A 25,581-nucleotide genomic window follows, 5' to 3' on the forward strand; every position below is an offset into this window, starting at 1 on the left:
GTCATCAAATCTAACAACTATTCGCTAATCCATATTCTATTTATAGATGAACTGCAAAAGGCATTAGCCATAAATATTGGTTATCATCCATTATCATGGTAATATATCTTAGATTATGCACATGAACTAGCAGATCTTATTGACCAGTTTGCCAAACTGTATCATAAATGTGTTAGACTCATTCTTAAATGTACTTATAGACCAGTTATCACAAAATCAGGCTTAGGTTTTCCTAATTAATATAAAACTTTAGGTAAAAGCTTAAACTTCAGGGCTCTCAATTGCACGGGTCCCTTCCAAGGCCCTGCATTTAAATTTGTAGCAGTACTTTTGTGTAATTCTTCAAAGAAGGAACCCAAAGTTTATCATCTCAGGCCCCATGAAACCTGACTACTGGCTGTATAATAATCCTTCAATGGCAAGAAGAAAAGAAAAAACAAAAGCTTCCTGGTAACATATATAAATAAAGAAAACAACTAAGCCATATGTGTTGGTCTTACACAACCTATTTTAATATAGTTGCTTCATATCTACCAGAAAATGAGGTACAGTGACCTCATTTTGTGACTTGTAAGGTACAGTGACTGAGGTATTTGTGGCTGAGTCAACAAGGTGTAACTCTGTGAGCCTGCAGCCAGAAAACCCAAGTTTACATTGACTTTGTATCAATGACTTATAACATTAGGCGGGACAAGTGACAGTTTGTGAAATAATGGGAATTAGATGCTTTGTACTCTGGATCTGCCCTTTATTACATGTGAATTTGTGTAAGTCTCTTGTTACTCATACAAAAAAATGAGGGTGATAACATTTACCTAGAGGGTTATTTTGAGTATCAGTCAAGTTCTAAGTAAAGTACCTAACATTGTCCAGGGCTAAAGGAGTTTGTTTAACAAACTATGATTTTCTAATCATTTTGATCCTTGGTTTCCTCATGCCCCAAATGGGAAAAACATTGGCTAGTTTACATGTCTTAATGGTTGTTTTTCAACATTTTAAAGTGAGATATTATAAAAAAGCATTGAAGTGCTATGCAAGTATGGAGTATTATGATGCTACGTTTTCCCCCTACCTGATCCTATCCTTTGTACTAAGGTCTAATCATCTCCAAAACCAAATATCAAAAATTAATGAAGATTAGAGAGGGGAGACAGCAGATGCAAGAAGAACTACAATCCTGCAGCCTGTGGAACAAAAACCACATTCACAGAAAGACAGAAAAGATGAAAAGGCAGAGGGCTAAGTACCAGATGAAGGAACAAGATAAAACCCCAGAAAAACAACTAAATGAAGTGGACATAGGCAACCTTCCAGAAAAAGAATTCAGAATAATGATAGTGAAGATGATACAGGACCTCAGAAAAAGAATGGAGGCAAAGATCAAGAAGATGCAAGAAACATTTCACAAAGACCTAGAAGAATTAAAGAACAAACAAACAGAGATGAACAATACAATAACTGAAATGAAAACTACACTAGAAGGAATCAATAGCAGAATAACTGAGGCAGAAGAACAGATAAGTGACCTGGAAGACAGAATGGTGGAATTCACTGCTGTGGAACAGAATAAAGAAAAAAGAATGAAAAGAAATGAAGACAGCCTAAGAGAACTCTGGGACAACATTAAATGCAACAACATTCACATTATAGGGGTCCCAGAAGGAGAAGAGAGAGAGAAAAGACCAGAGAAAATATTTGAAGAGATTATAGTTGAAAACTTCCCTAACATGGGAAAGAAAATAGCCACCCAAGTCCAGGAAGTGCAGAGAGTCCCATACAGGATAAACCCAAGGAGAAACACGCCGAGAAACATAGTAATCAAATTGGCAAAAATTAAAGACAAAGAAAAATTATTGAAAGCAGCAAGGGAAAAATGACAAATAACATATAAGGGAACTCCCATAAGGTTAACAGCTGATTTCTCAGCAGAAACTCTACAAGCCAGAAGGGAGTGGCATAATATACTTAAAGTGATGAAAGGGAAGAACCTACAACCAAGATTACTCTACCCAGCAAGGATCTCATTCAGATTCAATGGAGAAATCAAAAGCTTTACAGACAAGCAAAAGCTAAGAGAATTCAGCACCACCAAACCAGCTCTACAACAAATACTAAAGGAACTTCTCTAAGTGGGAAACACAAGAGAAGAAAAGAACTTACAAAAACAAACCCAAAACAATTAAGAAAATGGTCATAGGAACATACATAACGATAATTACCTTAAACGTGAATGGATTAAATGCTCCAACCAAAAGGCACAGGCTTGCTGAATGGATACAAAAACAAGACCCATATATGTGCTGTCTACAAGAGACCCACTTCAAAACTAGGGACACATAACAGACTGAAAGTGAGGGAATGGAAAAAGATATTCCATGCAAATGGAAATCAAAAGAAAGCTGGAGTAGAATACTCATATCAGATAAAATTACTTTAAAATAAAGAATGTTACAAGAGACAAGGAAGGACACTACATAATGATCAAGGGATCAATCCAAGAAGAAGATATAACAATTATAAATATATATGCACCCAACATACGAGCACCTCAATACGTAAGGCAACTGCTAACAGATATAAAAGAGAAAATTGACAGTAACACAATAATAGTGGGGGACTTTAACACCTCACATACACCAATGGACAGATCATCTAAAATGAAAATAAATGAGGAAACAGAAGCTTTAAATGACATGATAGACCAGGTAGATTTAGTTGATATTTATAGGACGTTCCACCCAAAAACAGCAGATTACACTTTCTTCTCAAGTGTGCACAGAATAGTCTCCAGGATAGATCATATCTTGGGTCACAAATCAAGCCTCAGTAAATTTAAAAAAATTGAAATCATATCAAGCATCTTTTCTGACCACAATGCTATGAGATTAGAAATCAATTACAGGGGAAGAAACGTAAAAAACACAAACACATGGAAGCTAAACGTTACTAAATAACCAAGAGATCACTGAAGAAATCAAAGAGGAAATCAGAAAATACCTAGAGACAAATGACAATGAAAACATGACGATCCAAAACCTATGGGATGCAGCAAAAGCAGTTCTAAGAGGGAAGTTTATAGCTATACAAGCTTACCTCAAGAAACAAGAAAAATCTCAAATAAACCATTTAACAAAAAATAATAATAATAATGAAGGTTGAATTATTAGTCCAAGGATGCTAATGTAAATGCATATGCCTTATCAAGTTTGTTATGAAATTTCATTGTTGGTTTGTATTATTTCCTGAGAAACTACAATGTTTCTCAGGACATGTAGTATGTAGAAGCAGCCTACAACAACACTTAATTCTAATCAATGTTCAATCAATGTTTGTTTGATTAACTGAATCCTTACCTAGTGAGAGCTTAATACACTGGGTGTTTATACAAGCCAGTTTTCCTGGTATAGTCCTGGTTTGTTTCTGTTGCCCTGAATTAATTATTAATAGTGTTCTCATTCACTTTCCAAAGTATCTCGGTCATTTGTTTTATTAACTGATTTATAAAGCAATCGACATAACACACAGAGTATATCCAATCTCATATTTCAATTTATGTACTTTTTCTTAATAATTGATTTTAATATGAGGACTGCACCTAAATTTTTTATTTGTTCTCTACTTATCTATTTGATAGATGGGATGCATCAAAAAAAAACATTATTTGAGAGAGGACATGCAATACTCTATTATTTATTAGTGTATGTGTGTCTATATTCTACTCCAATATACCTGTAGAAGGCAAAAGTTTAAGGCTTTCAGTGACTCCATGTTCAAGATGAATATATGGTAGAAATAATATTTGTCCTATTAAAATAATCACTAACTCAAGTATTCATGTTCATTCACAATTCTTTAAAGTATTTCTTGCAGCATTTAACAAAATATAAATATTGATGTCATTTAAGTAATTTTACTAGGTTACTTAATGTAGCCTCATAATACCTGGCTGCTTGAATCATATCAGTGTATTTTTTTATTATATTATAAGCACTGGTCAATTTGATTTCAACTGTGCCTACTCAATAAAACATAGAAATAAACACAAATAGTATATGATGGTATATAAATGGTATATGATGGTGGGCTAAGAACTGGGTATTACAAATGAGAGGTGATATAAAAAACCTGCTGAGAGATACAATTAGAGAAAAATCTAAAGAGTAATTCTGTTCTCAGTGAGTCACCTGATTTAGTGTGGAATTCCGTTTGTCAGTTCCATTCTTAACTGAAAATATGAAAAGTAAACTAAAAGTACAGTGTCAAGAAGTATATGCCACACAAAACAGTATATGTAATGGGTATTAAAATAATCTCATAAAACATTTACTCGGAAAAATATAGTTTTTAGATACCAATTTCATAATCTAATGTATTCCTAAAAATTCATAATTGAGGAAGCAATCTTAAGTACTAATCCTCTGAACCTCATTCACTTTAAGATTTAGAGTCAAACTTTAGAACCTTGGACTTTCAATTTTAATTTTTCTAAATTGTCTCTAAAACTCTTTAACATCAGTAAAAGGGAAGTGATTTGACATGCAGCTAATTATCTACTTATAGTTGTTTTTCAAACTTTAGAAATGAGTAGAAAGATGCATTCTTATTTCACTATCTTTTTGCAACAATTCATTAGTTAAATTTGAGAGGTAATGAGAGTCTAGTTGGTTTATTAAATGTGATAAATACATGATTTCTTAAAAATTCAACGAAATGATCAAACACATTTTAAAATAAAATTTTCAAGTGTTACATTTTTGTAGAGAAATTTTTAAGACCCTGATGAAATTGATAAGAAAATCCATGGCAAACTATTATTTCCAAAATTGTTTTATTGAAGCACTAGTATTATACCTAACTGAACTAGGAAAAACTGCCTCCAAGAGAGATTTGGAATCACCCTGTAGCCTGTCTGTCCCACAAGCACACAAAAGTGTATGAAGCAAGGTCACTGCAGATGTGAGGACAGCAAAGGACTGACAATACAGGACCAAAAGAAAGTAGCTGAGTAGCTGGTCTCCTGATTCTCCTCATGCTATCCTTTGTGTGATTTATTCCTTTTCTACCACAGTCCCTCCAAATCATATGCCCATGTTCAAATGGAAAGGTGTAAGATATGGATTTAAATGATAACGGCAGACTACAGAGTTGATATTTTAAAAATCACTTATAAGTTATAGGAAAAACAATTTTGAAAAATATCATACTATTTTACTCTGCTTTCCTAACCTTTGCTTAATTTGGCTGAAAAATAGATTTATATTTCTTTAAAGGTCAAAAATCAATCATTGCTTTATCAAACAACCAAAACATGAAATTATTTGCCTCATGTTCCACTTTGACTTAAGTATTCACGTCAATAGTTTAGTAGTTTGAAAGAATAATAGTATTTTGTATACTGTTATTTATAATTAATATTTTATTTTAATATTATTTAAAATATTTATACTTTTTCTTTTCACTGGAAGTCAATTAGTTCATTGTATTTTGCTTATTTTTTTAATTGAAGTGTAGTTGATTTAGTGTTAGTTTCAGGTGTACAGCACAGTGATTCAGTATTTTGCAGATTATACTCCATTTTAGGTTATTACAAGATAATGAGTGTAATTCCCTGTGCTATATAGTATATCCTTGCTGCTTATCTATTTTATACATGGTAGTTTGTATCTGTTAATTCCACACCCCTAATTTGTCCCCCCCATTCCCTCTCTCCTTTGGTAACCACAAGTTTGTTTTCTATATCTGTGAGTCTGTTTCTGCTTACCTTCACAACTATGAGAGTTGGGTAAATTTAAGTAAACAACCCTTTCACAGAACTCTCTACAATAACTTGCCCTAAGTAGTCAACTTAAAAAAAAAAAAAAAATGAATGGAAAGCTTTTCTATATAGTTCCACTGGGAGATTTTTATTTATGATTTGATAGATATATTTGAAGACACAGTAATACAAAGTAAAAATGGAATGTAATAAGATACATTCCTATCTAAATTCCATGAGTCACTTAAAATAATTTTAATGCCATTCTAATCTATGCTATGTCTTAAATAAACAGACTGCTTTGGAAAGCAGTGGTAGTAACCTCATTAAAACCAAGTGAGAGTTCTCCGAGGAATGGTGTTTCCCTTTCTCTCCCTCTCTCTGTTTCCTCTCTCCCGTGCTCTCTCTCTCTCTCTCTCTCTCTCTCTCCCCCTCTCCTCCCCTTTCCTTATCACTCTCCCCCTTTCGCCTTCTCCCTCTCTGTTGTCAGGTCACTGACAAACTAACAATATTATTTTAACTCATCTTGTTTTGAAATGCAGTGTTAGTTCGTATACATGTTATGTGACCTTTTACTTACTACATCCTTGCAAGCTTGCCCTGTTTTAATGAAGAGGCAATGAGTCCCCAAAGAAAAATGTGGAAGAATTCAAGTGAATCTTCTCCATCAACTAAGGATTTTCTCAGGTTGTAAAGATCATACCTTGCACTGGTCAGGTAAGCCTAATGCAATTTTGAATTTGCTAGGAAAAGAAATTAAATCCAAGAATTTATTGCAACAACTCACAACCTCAAATTGTTTCTATTTTCTCATTCCCAGGAGCCCTTCCTTAGAATTAACCTGTCAGAAAGCAGGAAGGGAATAACCCTGATTTATTACTAAAAGCAAAGTGAAATTTAAGCTTGAGGGATACTATGGGAAGGGTCCTAAAAAGAAAGAATATATTGCGTTTAAGTTGACAAAATCAGACAGGGAAGTCATTAACTAAAAATCTAGTGTTGACAGGCATTTAATTTGGTATTCTAGCCAACTGGACACCAAGGATTACAAAATTTTACTGGAACCTCCATATAAGCTGGTCATTTAAATGATACATGGGAATTGACCTGGTAGTTGACTCCAAAAAGGAGACCCCAGAGAGAATAAGATGTCCCAGAGAATCAAAGTCATTTAAAAATGATTCATAAAAGAAAAAGACATGGCCCAAACTTATAGGATAAATAGGGACAAAATGTTTTCATATTACTTTATTATAAATTTGCATTCAAATAACACACCGGCTTTTAATCCATAAATTCACAAAAGCTAATGTTAAAGAATATTATTCAGTTTCAGGGTGTTTGATAATTCTACAACCTCTATTACTCAAAAAATATTACAGAAGAATACTGATGCATTATTTCAAGCTGTAAAGATTAAAGACAGTTTCTGGAAAAAGAATCAGTTAAGCAAGATAGTCTTTTCATAATGAGGGCTCCTAGCCATACTCCAATGTAAAGTTAATGAATATATTCCATTTTCAGATCCTCCATTTTATATAATTCTCAGTGAAAGTTTTTTAATAACCTTCTGGGATTACAATTAAATTGACATATGGTTTTAGAAAATTTCATTTTTGAAGCCAAGTTGTTGAATAAAAATACTGTTTATAGCACAAAACACTTTCACTTTACCTGTATTATCACACTAAAAATATTGGATATCAACAAAGCATCAAGAATTAAAGTTATTTTAAGATTTTTGTGCTTTGGGGGGAGGGAAACAATGTATACATCTTACATACCTCAGTAGCAAACTGTTGCAATCCACCAATATTAATTGGTCCCTCTTCAGTGGCATATAAATTGCATCCACCTACACAAAGATCAGAAGTTGGACATACCATTCCACAGGTCAGACCAAGTGGGTTATCAGAAAAAATCATCTTAGCAGCTCCATAATAGTTCTGCAAAAATAAAATAAAATAAAATTTTCTTATGTAACAATGTACCTTTTAAACATTCAAATTATGACCTATTTTTTTCTATTAGATTATTGGATTGAAATCAATATATGTATAAGATGCAGAGGTTATAATACTGTTTACCATCATCAGGAGCTATAAAGCAATTATTAGCAAAGTAATATATAGGAGTATTCAATATACATCATATTAATAAATGAATAATTTTGGTAGTCGAAATTTAAAATATGAATGTTCTGTAACTATTTTTCTTTCACAAGGCATCTAACTCTATCCTGCTATAAATATTTATTTTCAGTTTTAACAAAGATTAGTTAGGTAGATTACTTGAACAAGCTTAAAATCTAAACCTTAAGAAAAAAAAAAAAGATTATGCTCAGGTTATCCAGGTTATCCTCCATTTAACTAAATTAAAAGCAACCAGGGCTCTATTTCCCTTCATTTCTTCTGGCCTGTCCATGGATACTATGTACTGTGACACTCTTTGTTGACTATCCTCCTTCAGTAACATCCTATTAACCAAATATGCAGACGAAACTCATTATACAGGACTAAACCTTAACAAGTTCATCCCTAATCGCTCCCTTCCACACATTTGACTATTATAGATTAGCTTAGAATCCTTTACGTTTCATTAAGAATTTCTAGGGACTTCCCTGGTGGCGCAGTGGTTAAGAATCCGCCTGCCAATGCAGGGGACACGGGTTCGATCCCTGGTCCAGTAAGATCCCACATGCCGCAGAGCAACTAAGCCCGTGCGCCACAACTACTGAGCCTGCACTCTAGAGCCCGTGAGCCACAACAACTGAAGTCCATGCGCCTAGAGCCCATGCTCCACAACATGAGAAGCCACCACAATGAGAAGCCCACACACCGCAACAAAGAGTAGCCCCCACTCGCTGCAACTATAGAAAGCCTGCGGGCAGCAATGAAGACCCAACGCAGCCATAAATAAATAAATTAATTAATTAATAATTTTGAAAAAAAGGATTTCTGGACTAAAAAGAGAACTGCCATATGACCCAGCAATCCCACTACTGGGCATATACCCTGAGAAAACCATGAGTCATGTACCACAATGTTCACTGCAGCACTATTTACAATAGCCAGGACATGGAAGCAACGTTAAGTGTCCATCGACAGATAAATGGATAAAGAAGATGTGGCACATGTATACAATGGAATATTAATTACTCTGCCAGAAAAAGAAACGAAATTGAGTTATTTGTAGTGAGGTGGATGGACCTAGAGTCTGTCATACAGAGTGAAGTCAGAAAGAGAAAAACAAATACTGTATGCTAACACATATATATGGAATCTAAAAAAAAAATTGTTTTGATGAACCTTGGGGCAGGACAGGAATAAAGACACAGACGTAGAGAATGGACTTGAGGACACGGGGAGGGTGAAGGGTAAGCTGCGACGAAGTGAGAGAGTAACATTGACATATATACACTACCAAATGTAAAATAGATAGCTAGCGGGAAGCAGCTGCATAGCACAGGGGCATCAGCTCGGTGCCTTGTGACCACCTAGAGGGGTGGGATAAGGAGGGTGGGAGGGAGATGCAAGAGGGAGGGGATATGGGGATACATCTATGCGTATAGCTGATTCACTTTGTTATACAGCAGAAACTAACACAACATTGTAAAGCAATTATACTCCAATAAAGATGTTAAAAAAATTATTTTTGGAACCCGACGTGTTCATAAATTATACAACTACATCATCATTTACTAAATAATAAGTTGAATATTTCAGAAGAATGTTTTCCTCTAATGAAAATTAAAATATTGGGCCTGACCAGTATTCCTCAAAGCTGTCAAGTATTTTGTCAAAACTAAGGAAAATTTTGAGAAGCTGTAACAGTCAAGAGGTCCCTAAGGAGATGTGACAACTAAATGTAATCTGTTATTTTGGACAGGATCCTGGATCAGAAAAAGGGCATGAGGTGAAAACAAAGGAAATCTGAAGAAACTATAAACTTTAGTTAATAATAATATATTAATAATGTTTCATTAATTGTAATAAATGTGCTATACAATGTTAGATGTTAATAGTAGGTGAAACTTTGTATGGAAATTCTCTGTACCATCTTCACAATTTTTTAATAAATATAAAAATACTCTAAAAATACTTTTTAAAAAAGAGATGGTAGAACATATTTAACAATATGAAACAAATGCATTTGTTTTTCTTTTGGCTTTTGTTTAAAGTACTTTTGAAGGTCTTCGAAAACACATACATTGCTTCCATAACTAACTTCAATCATAAATACAAATTCCTATATAAAATACTGATGATAATAAACAACAACAATCATCTTTACTATTTATTGACTCTTTACTATATTTCTAGAACTTTACCAGGTCTTTATTTAAGTTTTAACACCAATCATCTTATATAAGATGTCCAGCACTAAATAAAAAATTTCTAGGCATAAGAAAAGACAGAACTAAATCCCTGACGATCAGAAAAACAAATAAATAAATGAAGCAGACCCCAAGGTGATCCAGAAAGTAAAGTTAGCAGATGAAAACTTTAAATTAATTTTAATAAAAATTCAGTCTAAAAAGACACACAAAATAGATGAAACAATAAAAATATAATTAGAATATTGTAATCTGTTAAAAAAGAATCAAACTGACATTCCATAACTAAGTAAAACATTTTAAAATAGATCTAAATGCATGGTTTTAACAGCATTCATGGTGGTTTAACAATATTTCTCTTATTCTCAGATCTGTCTCTCCACTCCATTTCTGTGCTTACCACCTTATTTCAGGCCCTCAAACCTCTGTCTGGGAAAAGGAAATCATTGTGTACTGTTGGTGGGAATGTTAATTGATGTAGCCACTGTGGAAAACGGTATGGAGGTTCCTCAAAAAAACAAAAACAGAACTACCATGTGGTTCAGCCATTCCACTCCTGGGCATATATATGAAGAAAACGAAAACACCATTCGAAGGATTACATGCACCCCATGTTCATAGCAGCATTATTTACAAAAGTTGGGATGTGGAGGCAACCCGGATGTCCATCGACAGATGAATGGATAAAGAAGACATAGTATACAATGGAGTATTGCTCAATGGAGTATTGGTCTTCTTAGAAACCAACAGTCACAACTGACACATGTAAATGTTTCTTCAATACACTTGGAACCCGAATGACTTTTTGGCCAACCCAATATGTTCAACTGATTTTTTTTTTTTTTTGGCGGTACGCAGGCCTCTCACTGTTGTGGCCCTCTCCCGTTGCGGAGCACAGGCTCCGGACGCGCAGGCTCAGCAGCCATGGCTCACGGGCCCAGCCGCTCCGCGGCATGTGGTATCTTCCCGGACCGGGGCACGAACCCGTGTCCCCTGCATCGGCAGGCGGACTCTCAACCACCGTGCCACCAGGGAAGCCCCAACTGATTTTTAAAAGGGTTCCAAGACAATTCAATAGGTAAAGAACATTCTCTTCAACAAGTGATACTGTAATAACCAAATTCCACATGCAAAAGGATTAAGTTGAAACTCTACCTTACACTGTACATAAAAGTTAACTAACAATGGATGATAGATCTAAATTTTAGAGCTAAATTTATAAAACTCTTAGAAGACAACATTGGAGCAAATCTTCAGGACCTTGGATTAGGCAATGGTTTTTAGATATGACAACAATGCACAAGCAACAGCAAAAATATAGATAAATTGGATTTCATCAAAATTAAAAGGATGCCATCAGAAAAGTTAAAAGAAAACCAGAACAGGAGAAAACCATACATGATAAGAAATTTGCATCTTGAATATGTGAAGAATATTTACAACTCACTAATAACAAACAAATAGCCCCAATTAAAACGAGCAAAGTATTAGTATAAACATTTCTCCAGAAACATATAAATGGCCAAAAAGCATAAGAAATGACACTCAACATCATCTATCAGGGAAATGCTAGCCAAAATGACAATGAAATATCACTTCTCACCTGCTTAGTGGGCTATAGTTGAAAAGACATACAGTGAAAAGTGTTGGCAAAGATGTGAAGAAATTGGAACTCTCATAAGCTACTGATGGGATTGGAAAATGATGTAGCTGCTTTAAAAAATAGTTTGGCAGTTCCTCATAAGTTTTAAAAGTAAAGTTACCATGAGATTCAGCAATTTCACTCTTCGGTGTACACCCAAGAAAATTCACAACATATATCTATGTAAAACTTTGTACACTAATGTCCATGGCAGTATTATTCCTAATGGCTAAAATGAAAACAACTCAACTGATCATCAACTGATGAAAGGCTAAAAAAAAATGTTGTATATCCATATAATCGATGTTATTTGGCAATAAAAAGTAATGAAGTAATGATAAATGCTACGACATGGCTGAACCTTGAAAATATTACGCTAAGTGAAATAAGCCATTCACAAAAGACTACACATTATATGATTCCATTTATAGAAAATATGTAGAATAGGCAAAACCAAAGAGACAAAGCAGATTGATAATTGCCTATGACTGGGAATCTGAAAAGAAATGGAAAACAGCTGCTAATGGGTATACAGTTTCATTTTGGGATGATAAAAATATGCTCAATTTGATTGTGGTAACGATTGTAACTCTGCAAATTTACTCACCATCACTGAACTGTGCACTTTACATTGGCGAATTGTATGGGATATGAATTATATCTCAATAAAGTTGTTATTTTAAAAAGTACACTTACAGGACTGGGAATTATACAGGCAATGTGTAAGGCAATAAAAAAATCATTCTTGTAGAAAATAAAATTTTTTTATAAAGGGATATTTGAATAAGACTGCTAAATTAGATGCAAAACTGGACAATATCCTAGAAGACAACAAAACATCACTTTTGGAGTTATATTTTCTACTGAATGGAAATAATTTGCAACTCTACTATACACAAATCTCAAAGTAAAGATGCAAATTTGCAGTCTAAAATTTTAATTAATGTTACAAATTAATAGTTTTTTTCCTAAAAATTAAATAATACTTAGGTGTCACCTTGTATTTACTTACAAAATGCTTTAGTATGATAATGGTAAACAAATACAGACTTATCTCATTGGTCGTTGGTCTGGTTTTGGATAATTTTGCCTAATAGTGGTAAACATTAAACAAACTGTTCATAATGAACAGTTACGAGCTTAAAAGTAATTGGTCTACTCCTAAGCAAACTTCTTTAGTTCCTACTTAAACCCATTGATCCACTAACTCAGCACCTGCAATTAAGCAAGCAGTTAATCACTGCCGAGAAAATCTCAAAGTCATTGTCAGTATTCTTTCCTCATCTTACTTGACACATCAGGAACATGTGACATGATTGATTAACAAATATTTACTGACTCACTGACTAAAAAATCCTATTGCATAATTAGAAGTTTTTATAATATAAAAAGAGTATCATAGCAAAAAATGTCAATTGCAGATAACTTTTAAGGATATTTGAGGAAAAAACAATGCAGAAAGAATATAATCTACTTAAACACCTAAGGATCTTTCCACAAGAATACTGATTGTTTTATGAGCCCCAAATTAGTTTCAAGACTGCAATAAAATAATCACAGAAGAGAAAGAGATACATATTTTTTTAAATGCAACAAATAAAACATTTAAAATTACACTTATGGCTCATGATATGCTACCGCTGTCAAACTTACTGGGCCTGATCTATCACCGCCTATCATTGACAATAAAACTGTCTAGTAATTTTTCAGCACTCTCATAACTCCAAGTGTAACCATTACATCAAAATAAAATTATAGGAGGCTATAAAATTTTTTTAAATTAATAAGAATTACTGAATGTTTCTTAAATTAAAAAATCACCATGACAATTTTTTTTTAAGGCAAATTTACGTTCCCTGATATCAAAATGATTTGCTATCGGAGTAAGAAGTCATTTCAGGCTAAGGTTTAGAATCAGTTTTAAAATTGGTGGCATTCAAAATGACTCTGGAGGTGACAGACCTAAGAGATGAGAGGGAATGTGATATAGTCATTGTAGACTGAAATGAGTAAATAATCAGAAAAGTTCAAAATATGTCTTGGCATAATGACTTGGCAGTTTGGCTAGAGTAGTTCATTCATCCACTTAGGAAATGATGATTAGGAGATATATTTGGAAAATGTGTTTGGACCAAATTATGGAGAATCTTCACTGTCAACTTAAGGGTTTGGTATTTAATTGAAGTTTTTTAATAGAAGGGTGCCAGTACTAAGGGACTAACTAGGAAGACTGCTGTATAGATGATGTGGAAATTCTCAGAAAGGGAGTGGAATTACAGGGAATTTGAAGAAGAAACAATTTAAACCTAAAAAACGGAAAGCATTGGCATATATCACAGAATATAGAAACATGGTTTTGAAAACGGGCTAAGCCAACATTAAGCACCTATTCAGAAGTCACCTTTGCAATTGACCTCTTACAATTAATTTTGAAGAAACGGTAGATAACTCCATGTGTAGAGATATGGGTACTCAGAGTCAAAGACATTCAGAAACCTGTTAGAAAGGGAACACTTCCTCAACTCTTCCCATCAAGAACGTCAAGATCAATATCAATTATTTCTCTCATAGTAAGTGGGAAGATTTCTTGAGCCCTCCTTCTAAACTAGAGTTTTGACTCCTATTCTGTGAGCTCTTAAACCTTTCTAAAAGTAAAGGCTATAAAATTTATATTTAGTAGGGTACTTTAAAGACAACGCAGCAGTCTCCTTCTAGAAAATACACAACCACTTCAACTGGTTTCTTCATGTTATTCAGTCACAAGTATTTTAGTCTTCTACTGTGTGAAAGAAAAAATGTACAGGGCTATGTTAGGAGGGAAAGAAAATAAATATCTGATCTTTTGTGCACAGATTTATTTTATATATAAAGGATGATGACTTTTCCCTTCTTTAAACAAAAATCTAAAAGACAAAAATGATGTTTGATATGTTTGCTGTTTTTATCTCAACACAAAAGAACAGGCGTTGACTGTTATCCGGTCCATTAACTTACCCAGTGTCTTCTCGGTGCTGAATTTTCTATTACTCATTGGGATTTTTAAAGCATATTCTAAGGAACAACTTATGCCATTTACGTGAGTTAATTTTAAGATAACTTCAACTTTTATTCTTTGTTTTTCATTTAAAAGTTATAGCTTGAAACTTCATTAGTGTCATCCCTCTACAATTTAATGATTTTTAAAGTCATTATCAAGAAACACGAAAAACTCACAAGCCAGCTATTCTCTCATATGGTATAACTATTTTAACAAATAGTTCTATCATATTCAGGCCTTCATGTCACTACAGCATTATCAATACAGCTGGTGGATTTATTTTAAAGTGTTCTTCCTTCTTCCAATGAGTGTTTTCACAGATGGAAGCACCCTTCCAAGATAAACTCCAATCTGTTGCATTTAAAAAATACTTGGGCTAAACTTCAATAAGTTTGCATGTGTGAGAAGGGTGAATTAACATTACTTGTATTTCTGGATTGAGCTATATAATGGTGAGTGTCATGATGTACATTAGTTGAATAGAAAATATCTCTAGTAGCACATACAAAAGTATAGGCAAAGGACATCTCTCTGGCACTCACCATCCCTCAATAAACAATCTATGTATCTTCACATATTTGGCAAAGGAGAGGTAGGGATATATCACGAACAGAATACACAAAAATTCCCGCCCTCACAGTACTCACATTCTTGTAGAGACAAATGGAGATGGAAGAATAGATTTGGATGCTTTTATTCTGAAAATCCTCCCTTCATACCACATACACTAAATTTTACAAAATTTTTACATGAGTAGACTTTAGAACTATGAATTTATTTTAGTCTCACTTAATGTGTAAGGAAATAAAAAAAATCATTCTTGTAGAAAATAAAGTTTTTATCTGACCTTGAGACGCTAAACTAGAAAACACACATTCAAGTGCACGCACGCACGTGCGCGTGCACACACACACACACACACACACACACGGGTTTCTGAGCCATATGCTCCTGGATTTGAATCATGCTTATACCATATGATTGGAGGAAAATGTAATATCTCTCAGCCTCAGTTTCATCACCTAAGAAATACAGATCAAAATTCCTTCTTAATTAGTCATATTTATGTTAAATATTGTTTAAATACTTGACACAGATAAGATGCCTAGTATATTATGGAGCATAGGGCAGATTTAATGAATTTAAGTCCCCACGCCTTCCCCTAGGCTTTTTCTCCCTAAAAAGGTTTTCTTAACATGTTAATTCTAAGAGTTTAAGATTTTAACACTTATTAAAGAAAACTCAGGAAGTAGAAGACAGCAAAAAAGAGCAAAAAGTACAGAAAGAAAAATTATCATCAATCTACTAGGTCATAAAAAAGAAATGACATGGAGGCATGTAAGTAGAGGCATAATAATTTATATACATTATAGAAATGTAAAAATGTCACGTCTACTTCTCCAATTTTCTGCACCCTATCCACCTTTCTCTATTAAATTGACCTGAGAACATATAATATTACCCAACTTAGTTAAGATAACTTAGTGTGTATGTGTACATGTACTCAATTCACTAATCATCAAGTATTTATGAACATCTACTCTGTGAGAGGCCTTTTGGTAAGCACTAGATACGCGTGAAGAATCAGTATTTTTGCTCTAGATTGTTCTGGTTAAATGGAATACAATTATCTTCTATACCAATATCCACCCTATTCATACCATATATCATTGTTCAAATAACATTTCCTTTAAGAAACTTTATCAATTTTTCACCATTTTCCAACCAGAAGCATAAAGCAGGTATGTCCTTTCTTTGCACTACACCTTTTCAACCACTGTATTTGTTAATATAAATTTACGATAGTTGTATATTTTTCTGATCTGTCTTTTATTAATTTTTTAAAATTTCAGAAACCATGTCTAATCTATAATCTTTGCCTCTAAGCAAGCAGTAGAATATTAGAAACTCAATTGATTAGCATTTATCTTTTAATATCAAAAATAAACATTTAGGTAAAATTCAAAAAGTGTAAAGTACTTCACAGTTTTGAATGATCATTTTAAAGTAAATAATGTGAATATCTGTTGTAAAAACTAACAAGCCCACTTTATCCGACAAAATAATAAAATGTGCAATAGATTTTGTAGGAAATTTACAAAGGTATAATTGTTTTCATTCTTAGAGAGAGATTAAGAAGCACAGAAATAAACAATAGAACATAAGATTATTTCATTTAGTGTATGCTAGAGTTCGCATATAGTAGTTTACCATAATTCATGATATACTTTCTTCAAGGAGATAGGATGCCTTTCTACATCTAAACTGCAATGCAAATATAGAAACACATATGTTAGAGTCATGATCATAATGTTAGAATGATCATTAAAGCTAAGAAAAAAATGTAAAAGTAGAAATCTACAAGCATCATTTATAAATATTACATAACTTGAAAGCAAATAGAAATATTTTAATTTGAGAAATTATTGAAGGTGAAGTAAAATTAACATTGATAGAATCCCTTATTTATAAACTACATAAAAATGCTAAAAGATTTTTCTCTAATTTTATATTAGAGAATTGTGTCATCTCGGATATAATTTAAATATACTGGTTACTAATATTTGGCTACAAAAAGAAAAACTGTGGAGGTTTTGTTGTTGTTTCTCTGTTCTTTAAAAAACTTTTGTTATTGAAAAGGGCAAAAAAGTACAAGTCAATCAAGTTTTTGGCCACGTTTTAAAAATAAATTTATATTTTCAATAACAAATATATATAATAGCTAAATTAAAAAAAGAAACCTGAAGGTAAGAAAGAGCTCAAATAATCTCACTCCAAATCATCTTACCCCAAACAAGATTTAAAACAACAAACTCAGTGACCGTTGTTGAACATCATATATATGATAATAACTTGACAGAATTTTACTACTTATGATAATAGAACTAAACTATAATTTAACACTCCTATTTTCTTCTATTCAAGCAAAATAAAGTCACACTATTTTATGAAGGTTTACTCTTCACTGACAGAAATGAGAGATTTCTTAACTGACAGGGTGTTTTGGTGTCTACCATAGTGTGTTATATATGGCTCATAAAACCAGCTGTCAGTTACAATCTGTACAGTGGGTACAAATAGATTTATCAGAAAAGTCTCCTTTCCAAGTGCATTAATTTAAACCCAAACTACTTTCAAAATTGTAATTAGTTTTGATTATAACAATTTACTTAAAACTCTTCAATTTATCAAAGTACTTGTCTAAAAATGAAACCCAAATTTCTTTAAGATGACGTCTACTGTGTTATACATTTTGCCCACTCTTCAATACATTAATACTACTTATAAAACTCAGGATAGCAAATGTGTTACTTATTTAGCTCTTTATATTTTAATAATGACTTATAAATATACATACTTCATTCATATAAATAGCGTAGTGTGATGCAAACAAAAGCACACTCGACAAGGAAAAGCATACTCAGGAAAATCCAGTTACATTATCAAGTGGTTCTGTGATCTGGGATAAATCATTTAACCTTGCTGGATTTCAAATTTCTTCGCCATATAATGGGATGGTTAGTTAGATTAAAATTCCATTTGTCTAGATTCTGTTACACTGAATTTTACTTATTAATAATGACAAATATTCTAAGTAGTATCTCATGTGTTTATATAGATTTTTCTTTGTCTTGATTATACTAAAGAAAAAAGCCGTAATTCCAGTTTAATTTACATATACATATATAGACTATAAATCATTGTTCTGTTTCAAAATAATTAATTTTTAAAATATATTTACAGTAGCATATGTTTAAATGTTTCCAAACATACACACAACCACAAACAGTGTGGCTTTACCTGTCTCATATAAAATTGGTTTCATATGTACAATGAATATCTTTTCTCATTTAGTTATATTACTTTTAGATTTTATATTGCTCATATTTTATAATAGGTTGACTAATAATGCTTTGTGTTACAGGTTTTCAGAACTAAATGTTAATCTTTTGAAGCAAATACAAAGAAAAGTAGTTAATGTTACCTATGTTGGATGTGATTAAAAGTAAAAATGTAACCTTTTAAAGGTCCAAAGACATATATTATAAAACAGAAACAGGACAGACTTTGCATAAGCATTAATGATTCAATAGACAATTTAACATCCATCTATCTTTTCCAGCACAATGCATTAGAAAAGAGGGTACATTTTGACAATAATATTATAGTCCTTTGTCTTTAGCACTAGTAAATTTAGCATTCTACCATTTGCTAGACTCAAAACTGAGAGGCTATGTATTAAAGGCTGAATTCCAGAAAATTTAATGTTATACCAACTGATAAATGAATAAGGTAAGATAAGCATACATTTGCATTAATAAATTTAAATTAATATATTAGAGTCCAAACACAGTGTTCAATAATTATTTTGCAGAGCATCTTTCCATTTCATAAAATTAATTTTACATGTTGAGAAAAGTCAGGATATTCTGAAAATAAATATACTATCAGGGGAATAAATATAGAATTAAGTATATGATAGATGTGGCATTTCAGAATAGTGGGAAATGTATTATTCAACAGATTTGGAACTATTAGTTATTTAGAAAAAAAAAAAGCTGAATTTTTCTCTCATCCTTTATACCAAAATAAAAACTCAGAATAAGGCCTGCACATGTTACTCTGTAAACCCTTAGATTTATTTTATTTTACTATTGAATTTTAATTTATTATTTTTATTAAAAATATACATGCTGGGACTTCTCTGGTGGTACAGCGGTAAAGAATCTGCCTTCCAATGCAGGGGATGTGGGTTCCATCCCTGGTCAGGGAACTAAGATCCCACATGCTGCGGGGCAACTAAGCCCACATGCCACAAACTACAGAGTCCATGTGCTCTGGAGCCTGAACCACAACTACAGAGAGAAAACCCATATGCCACAACTAGAGAGAAGCCCATGTGCCGCAACGAAAGATCCTGCATGCTGCAACTAAGACCCAACACAGCCAAAAAATAAAGAAAATAAATAAATATTTTTTAAAATATACATGCTCATTGTAGAAGTAAAATAATAAGAACATTTATAAGAAAAATGTTAATAACCTCTTTACCCTGCCCTCAACCTTAATCAACTGAGGAATCTGAAGTTTAAGTTATTTCCTTCTATGCCACTTTTAGCTTATATATAAATTAGAATTTTTTCTAAAGATAGTGTTATGTTATTCATATTAATATGCAACTTACTTTTTTCATTCAATAGGGATATCTCTCTAGATCAACAAATATAATAATAATGCATAGCCTCATAACATTCCATAATGTAAATATAACCTAATAGATTTATCAATTTTCCTAATGATGGATGGCACTATAATTGTCTCAAGTTTTTGCTACCTCAAACAATGCTATGATTGGTATAATAAATACTATTGTACATATGCCATTAAATGGTCGTACTTTTATTTCTCTAGGAAGAACAGATAGCAAAGCATTGCTAGTACAACAGTATATATATTTGAAATTTTCAAATACATTACTACTGTATGAGACTTCTTGCTTCCTTTCTGCTAAATAGCATAGGAGGTTATTTAACATTTTAACTTTAAAAATATGATGAGAGGGCTTCCCTGGTGGCGCAGTGGTTGAGAGCCCACCTGCCAATGCAGGAGACACGGGCTCTTGCTCTGGTCGGGGAAGATCCCACATGCCGCGGAGCAGCTAGGCCCGTGAGCCATGGCCGCTGAGCCTGCACGTCCAGAGCCTGTGTTCCGCAACGGGAGAGGCCACAACAGTGAGAGGCCCGTGTACCGCAAAAAAAAAAAATATGATGAGAGAAAACTGGTGTCCCACCCTTTGATTTACATATTTCTGGCTAATATGGAAGTAGGACATCTCTAATATAGCCATTAATCATTTGCATGACCTCTTCTTTAATGTTTATAACTTTTGCCCATGCATACACAGGGTCAGGTTATTTTTTTTCATTTAAATTTTTAGGAACTCTGATTTAACAGAGAAGTTACCACTTAGCCTAAACATGCAGAGCAAAAAAAAATGTTCACTTGGTTTCAAGTTTGGTTAGATTTTATTTTAAAATACATTTTTAAATGTGTGTAGTAAAATTTTCTCTCACATATTTCACAGGTTCAAAATTATCCTTAAATCTTTTTCTTTTTATATTTAAAAATTTAGTCCACCTAAAATTTATCTTAGATGGCCTGATGAAGAATCTAAAAGTAAAGTAAAAATTTTATCAGAACCACTTTTCAAAGAACTCATCATTTTCCACTGAATTAAAATGTCCTCTTCATTATATATTATGTTCTCTTACTTACTTGGTTCTATTTACAGATTTTCATCAGTTTCAGAAATGTGCATTCCTATACCAACTCTATATTATCGTAACTATAGTAGCTTTATAGTGAGTATCAATATCTGATGGCAAATCTTTTTGTCTTATTTTTCAACAGTTTCTTCCATGTGTCTTCTCAATTACTATTCCAGTATTTACTAATAAAAATGTGGGTTTCAATCATTCTAGACTACCCACTAGATCTTATTTATAGCACTTTTCCACATGTATTGAGAAATAGTTATCTACCATGACTCTTCTAATTTAAAAAGTTAAAATTATAGGTAAAATATGTTTTAAAAAGTCACTGTGGTGGGAGAGCAGGAAGATGGCGGAAGAGTAAGACGCGGAGATCACCTTCCTCCCCACAGATACACCAGAAATACATCTACACGTGGAACAACTCCTACAGAACACCTACTGAAGGCTGGCAGAAGACCTCAGACCTCCCAAAAGGCAAGAAACTCCCCACGTACCTGGGTAGGGCAAAAGAAAAAAAAGAATAAACAGAGACAAAAGGATAGGGACGGCACCTGCACCAGTGGGAGGGAGCTGTGAAGGAGGAAAAGTTTCCACACACTAGGAAGCCCCTTCGCGGGCGGAGACTGCGGGAGGCGGAGGGGGGAGCTTCGAAGCCGCGGAGGAGTGCACAGCAACTGGTGCGGAAGGCAAAGCGGGGAGATTCCCGCACAGAGGATCGGTGCCGACCGGCACTCACCAGCCCGAGAGGCTTGTCTGCTCACCAGCCGGGGCGGGCGGGGCTGCGAGCTGAGGCCGGAGCGCAGGGAGAGGACTGGGGTTGGCGGCTTGAACATAGCCTGAAGCGGTTAGTGCACCACAGCTAGCCGGGAGGGAGTCCGGGGAAAAGTCTGCACCTGCCGAAGAGGCAAGAGACTTTTTCTTCCCTCTTTGTTTCCTGGTGCGTGAGGAGAGGGGTTTAAGAACGCTGCTTAAAGGAACTCCAGAGACGGGCGCGAGCCGCGGCTAAAAGCGCGAACCCCAGAGACGGGCGCGAGCCGCGGCTAAAAGCGCGAACCCCAGAGACAGGCGCGAGCCGCGGCTGAAAGCGCGGACCCCAGAGACGGGCGCGAGCCGCGGCTGAAAGCGCGGACGCCAGAGACGGGCGCGAGCCGCGGCTGAAAGCGCGGACCCCAGAGACGGGCGCGAGCCGCGGCTGAGGGCGCGGACCCCAGAGACGGGCGCGAGCCGCGGCTGAGGACGCGGACTCCAGAGGCGGGCGGGAGACGTTGGGGCTGCTGCTGCCGCCACCAAGGGGCCTGTGTGCGAGCGCGGGTCGGTCTCCACGCCCCTCTCCCGCGGAGCCTGTGCAGCCCGCCACTGCCGGGTTCCCGGGATCCGGGGACGACTTCCCCGGGAGAGCGCACGGCGGGCCTCGGGCTGGTGCAGGGTCACGCCGGACTTTGCCGCAGCAGGCCCGCCCCGCATTCCGTGTCCCTCCCTCCCCGCCAGCCTCAGTACGCCAGAACACCCGAATCAGCGGCTCCTTTAACCCCGTCCTGTCTGAGCAAAAAACAGACGCCCTCCAGCGACCTACACGCAGAGGCAGGGCCAAATCCAAAGCTGAGCCCCTGTGAGCTGTGAGAACAAAGAAGAGAAAGGGAAATCTCTCCCAGCAGCCTCAGAAGCAGCGGATTAAAGCTCCACAATCAACTTGATGTACCCTGCATCTGTGGAATACATGAATAGACAGCCAATCATCCCAAATTAAGGAGGTGGACTTTGGGAGCAAGATCTATGACTTTTTTCCCTATTCCTCTTTTTGTGAATGTGTATGTGTATGCTTCTGTGTGAGATCTTGTCTGTATAGTCTTGCTTCCACCATTTATCCTAGGGTTCTATCCGTCCATGGTTTTTTCTTAAAATTTTTTTCTTAATCAATTTTAAGAACGTTATTATACTTTACCTTCGTCCTTTCTTTCTTTCTTTCTTTCTTTCTTTCTTTCTTTCTTTCTTTCCTTCCTTCCTTCCCTACTTTAGGCAACGAATCATCCCAAATTGAGGAGGTGGTCTCTGACAGCAAGATTTATGATTTTTCCCCCTTTACCTCTTTTAGTGAGGGTGTATGTGTACGCTTCTGTGTAAGATTTTGTCTGTATAGCTTTGCTTCCAACATTTGTCCTAAGGTTCTATCCGTCCCTTTTTTTTCCTAAACAAGAATTTTTTAATTCAATAACTTTATTATACTTTATTTTATTTTTACTGTATCTTCTTTCTTTCTGTTTTTCCTTCTTTCCCTCCTTCCTTCCTTCCTCCCTCCCTCCCTCCTTTCGTTCCTTCTTGCCTTCTTTCCTTCTTTGCTTCTTTCTTTCTTTCTTTCTTCCTTCCTTCCTTCCTTCCTTCCCTCCTTCCTTCCCTCCTTTCCTTCTTTCTTTCCTCATACTTCTACTAATTCCCTCTACTTTTTCTCCCTTTTATTCTGAGCCGTGTGGATGAAAGACTCTTGGTGCTCCAGCCAGGAGTCAGGGCTCTGCCTCTGAGGTAGGAGAGCCAACTTCAGGACACTGGTCCACAAGAGACCTTCCAGCTCCACATAATATCGAACGGCGAACATCTCCCAGAGACCTCCATCTTAACACCAGCACCCAGCTTCACTCAACGACCAGCAAGCCACAGTGCTGGACAACCTGTGCCAAACAACTAGCAAAACAGGAACACAACCCCACCCATTAGCAGAGAGGCTGCCTAAAATCATAATAAGGCCACAGACACCCCAAAACACACCACCAGACGTGAACCTGCCCACTAGAGAGACAAGATCCAGCCTCATCCACCACAACACAGGCACTAGTCCCCTCCACCAGGAAGCCTACACAACCCACTGAACCAACCTTAGCCACTGGAGACAGACATCAAAAACAGGAGGAACTACGAACCTGCAGCCTGCAAAAAGGAGACCCCAAACACAGTAAGATAAGCAAAATGAGAAAACAGAAAAACACACAGCAGATAAAGGAGCAAGATAAAAATGCACCAGACCTAACAAATGAAGAGGAAATAGGCAGTCTACCTGAAAAAGAATTCAGAATAATGATAGTAAGGTTGATCTGAAATCTTGGAGATAGAATGGACAATAGAATGGACAAAATGCAAGAATCAGTTAACAAGGACCTAGAAGAACTAAAGAGGAAACAAGCAACGATGAACAACACAATAAATGAAATTAAAAATACTCTAGATGGGATCAATAGCAGAATAACTGAGGCAGAAGAACGGATAAGTGAACTGGAAGATAAAATAGTGGAAATAACTACTGCAGAGCAGAATAAAGAAAAAAGAATGAAAAGAACTGAGGACAGTCTCAGACACCTCTGGGACAACATTAAACGCACCAACATTCGAATTATAGGGGTTCCAGAAGAAGAAGAGAAAAAGAAAAGGACTGAGAAAATATTTGAAGAGATTATAGTTGAAAACTTCCCTAATATGGGAAAGGAAATAGTTAATCAAGTCCAGGAAGCACAGAGAGTCCCATACAGGATAAATACAAGGAGAAATACGCCAAGACACATATTAATCAAACTGTCAAAAATTAAATACAAAGAAAGCATATTAAAAGCAGCAAGGGAAAAACAACAAATAACACATAAGGGAATCCCCATAAGGTTAACAGCTGATCTCTCAGCAGAAACCCTACAAGCCAGAAGGGAGTGGCAGGACATACTTAAAGTGATGGAGGAGAAAAACCTGCAGCCAAGACTACTCTACGCAGCAAGGATCTCATTCAGATTTGATGGAGAAATTAAAACCTTTACAGACAAGCAAAAGCTGAGAAAGTTCAGCACCACCAAACCAGCTTTACAACAAATGCTAAAGGATCTTCTCTAGGCAAGAAACACAAGAGAAGGAAAAGACCTATAATAACGAACCCAAAACAATTTAGAAAATGGGAATAGGAACATACATATCGATAATTACCTTAAATGTAAATGGACTAAATGCTCCTACCAAAAGACACAGATTAGCTGAATGGATACAAAAACAAGACCCTTATATATGCTGTCTACAAGAGACCCACTTCAGACCTAGAGACACATACAGACTGAAAGTAAGGGGATGGAAAAAGATATTCCACGCAAATGGAAACCAAAAGAAAGCTGGAGTAGCAATTCTCATATCAGACAAAATAGACTTTAAAATAAGGAATATTAAAAGAGACAAAGAAGGACACTACATAATGATCAAGGGATCGATCCAAGAAGAAGATATAACAATTGTAAATACTTATGCACCCAACATAGGAGCACCTCAATACATAAGGCAAATACTAACAGCCATAAAAGGGGAAATCGACAGTAACACATTCATAGTACGGGACTTAAACACCCCACTTTCACCCATGGACAGATCATCCAAAATGAAAATAAATAAGGAAACACAAGCTTTAAATGATACATTAAACAAGATGGACTTAATTGATATTTATAGGACACTCCATCCAAAAACAACAGAATACACATTTTTCTCAAGTGCTCATGGAACATTCTCCAGGATAGATCA

At 35.2% G+C, this 25,581-nt stretch overlaps 1 protein-coding gene across 1 annotated transcript in view; it reads right to left on the reverse strand.

Annotated features, from left to right (window-relative positions):
- The window catches only part of DPYD (dihydropyrimidine dehydrogenase), an 806,187-nt gene that overhangs the window by 580,766 nt on the left and 199,840 nt on the right, over positions 1–25,581 (reverse strand). Inside the window, exon 5 of the mRNA XM_067726990.1 lies at positions 7,540–7,701. Coding sequence (XP_067583091.1) covers positions 7,540–7,701 — 162 coding nt within the window. The remainder of the gene's footprint in view (positions 1–7,539; positions 7,702–25,581) is intronic.

This window comes from Pseudorca crassidens, chromosome 2 (genome assembly GCF_039906515.1).
Source record: "Pseudorca crassidens isolate mPseCra1 chromosome 2, mPseCra1.hap1, whole genome shotgun sequence".
Taxonomy (NCBI): Eukaryota; Metazoa; Chordata; class Mammalia; order Artiodactyla; family Delphinidae; genus Pseudorca; species Pseudorca crassidens.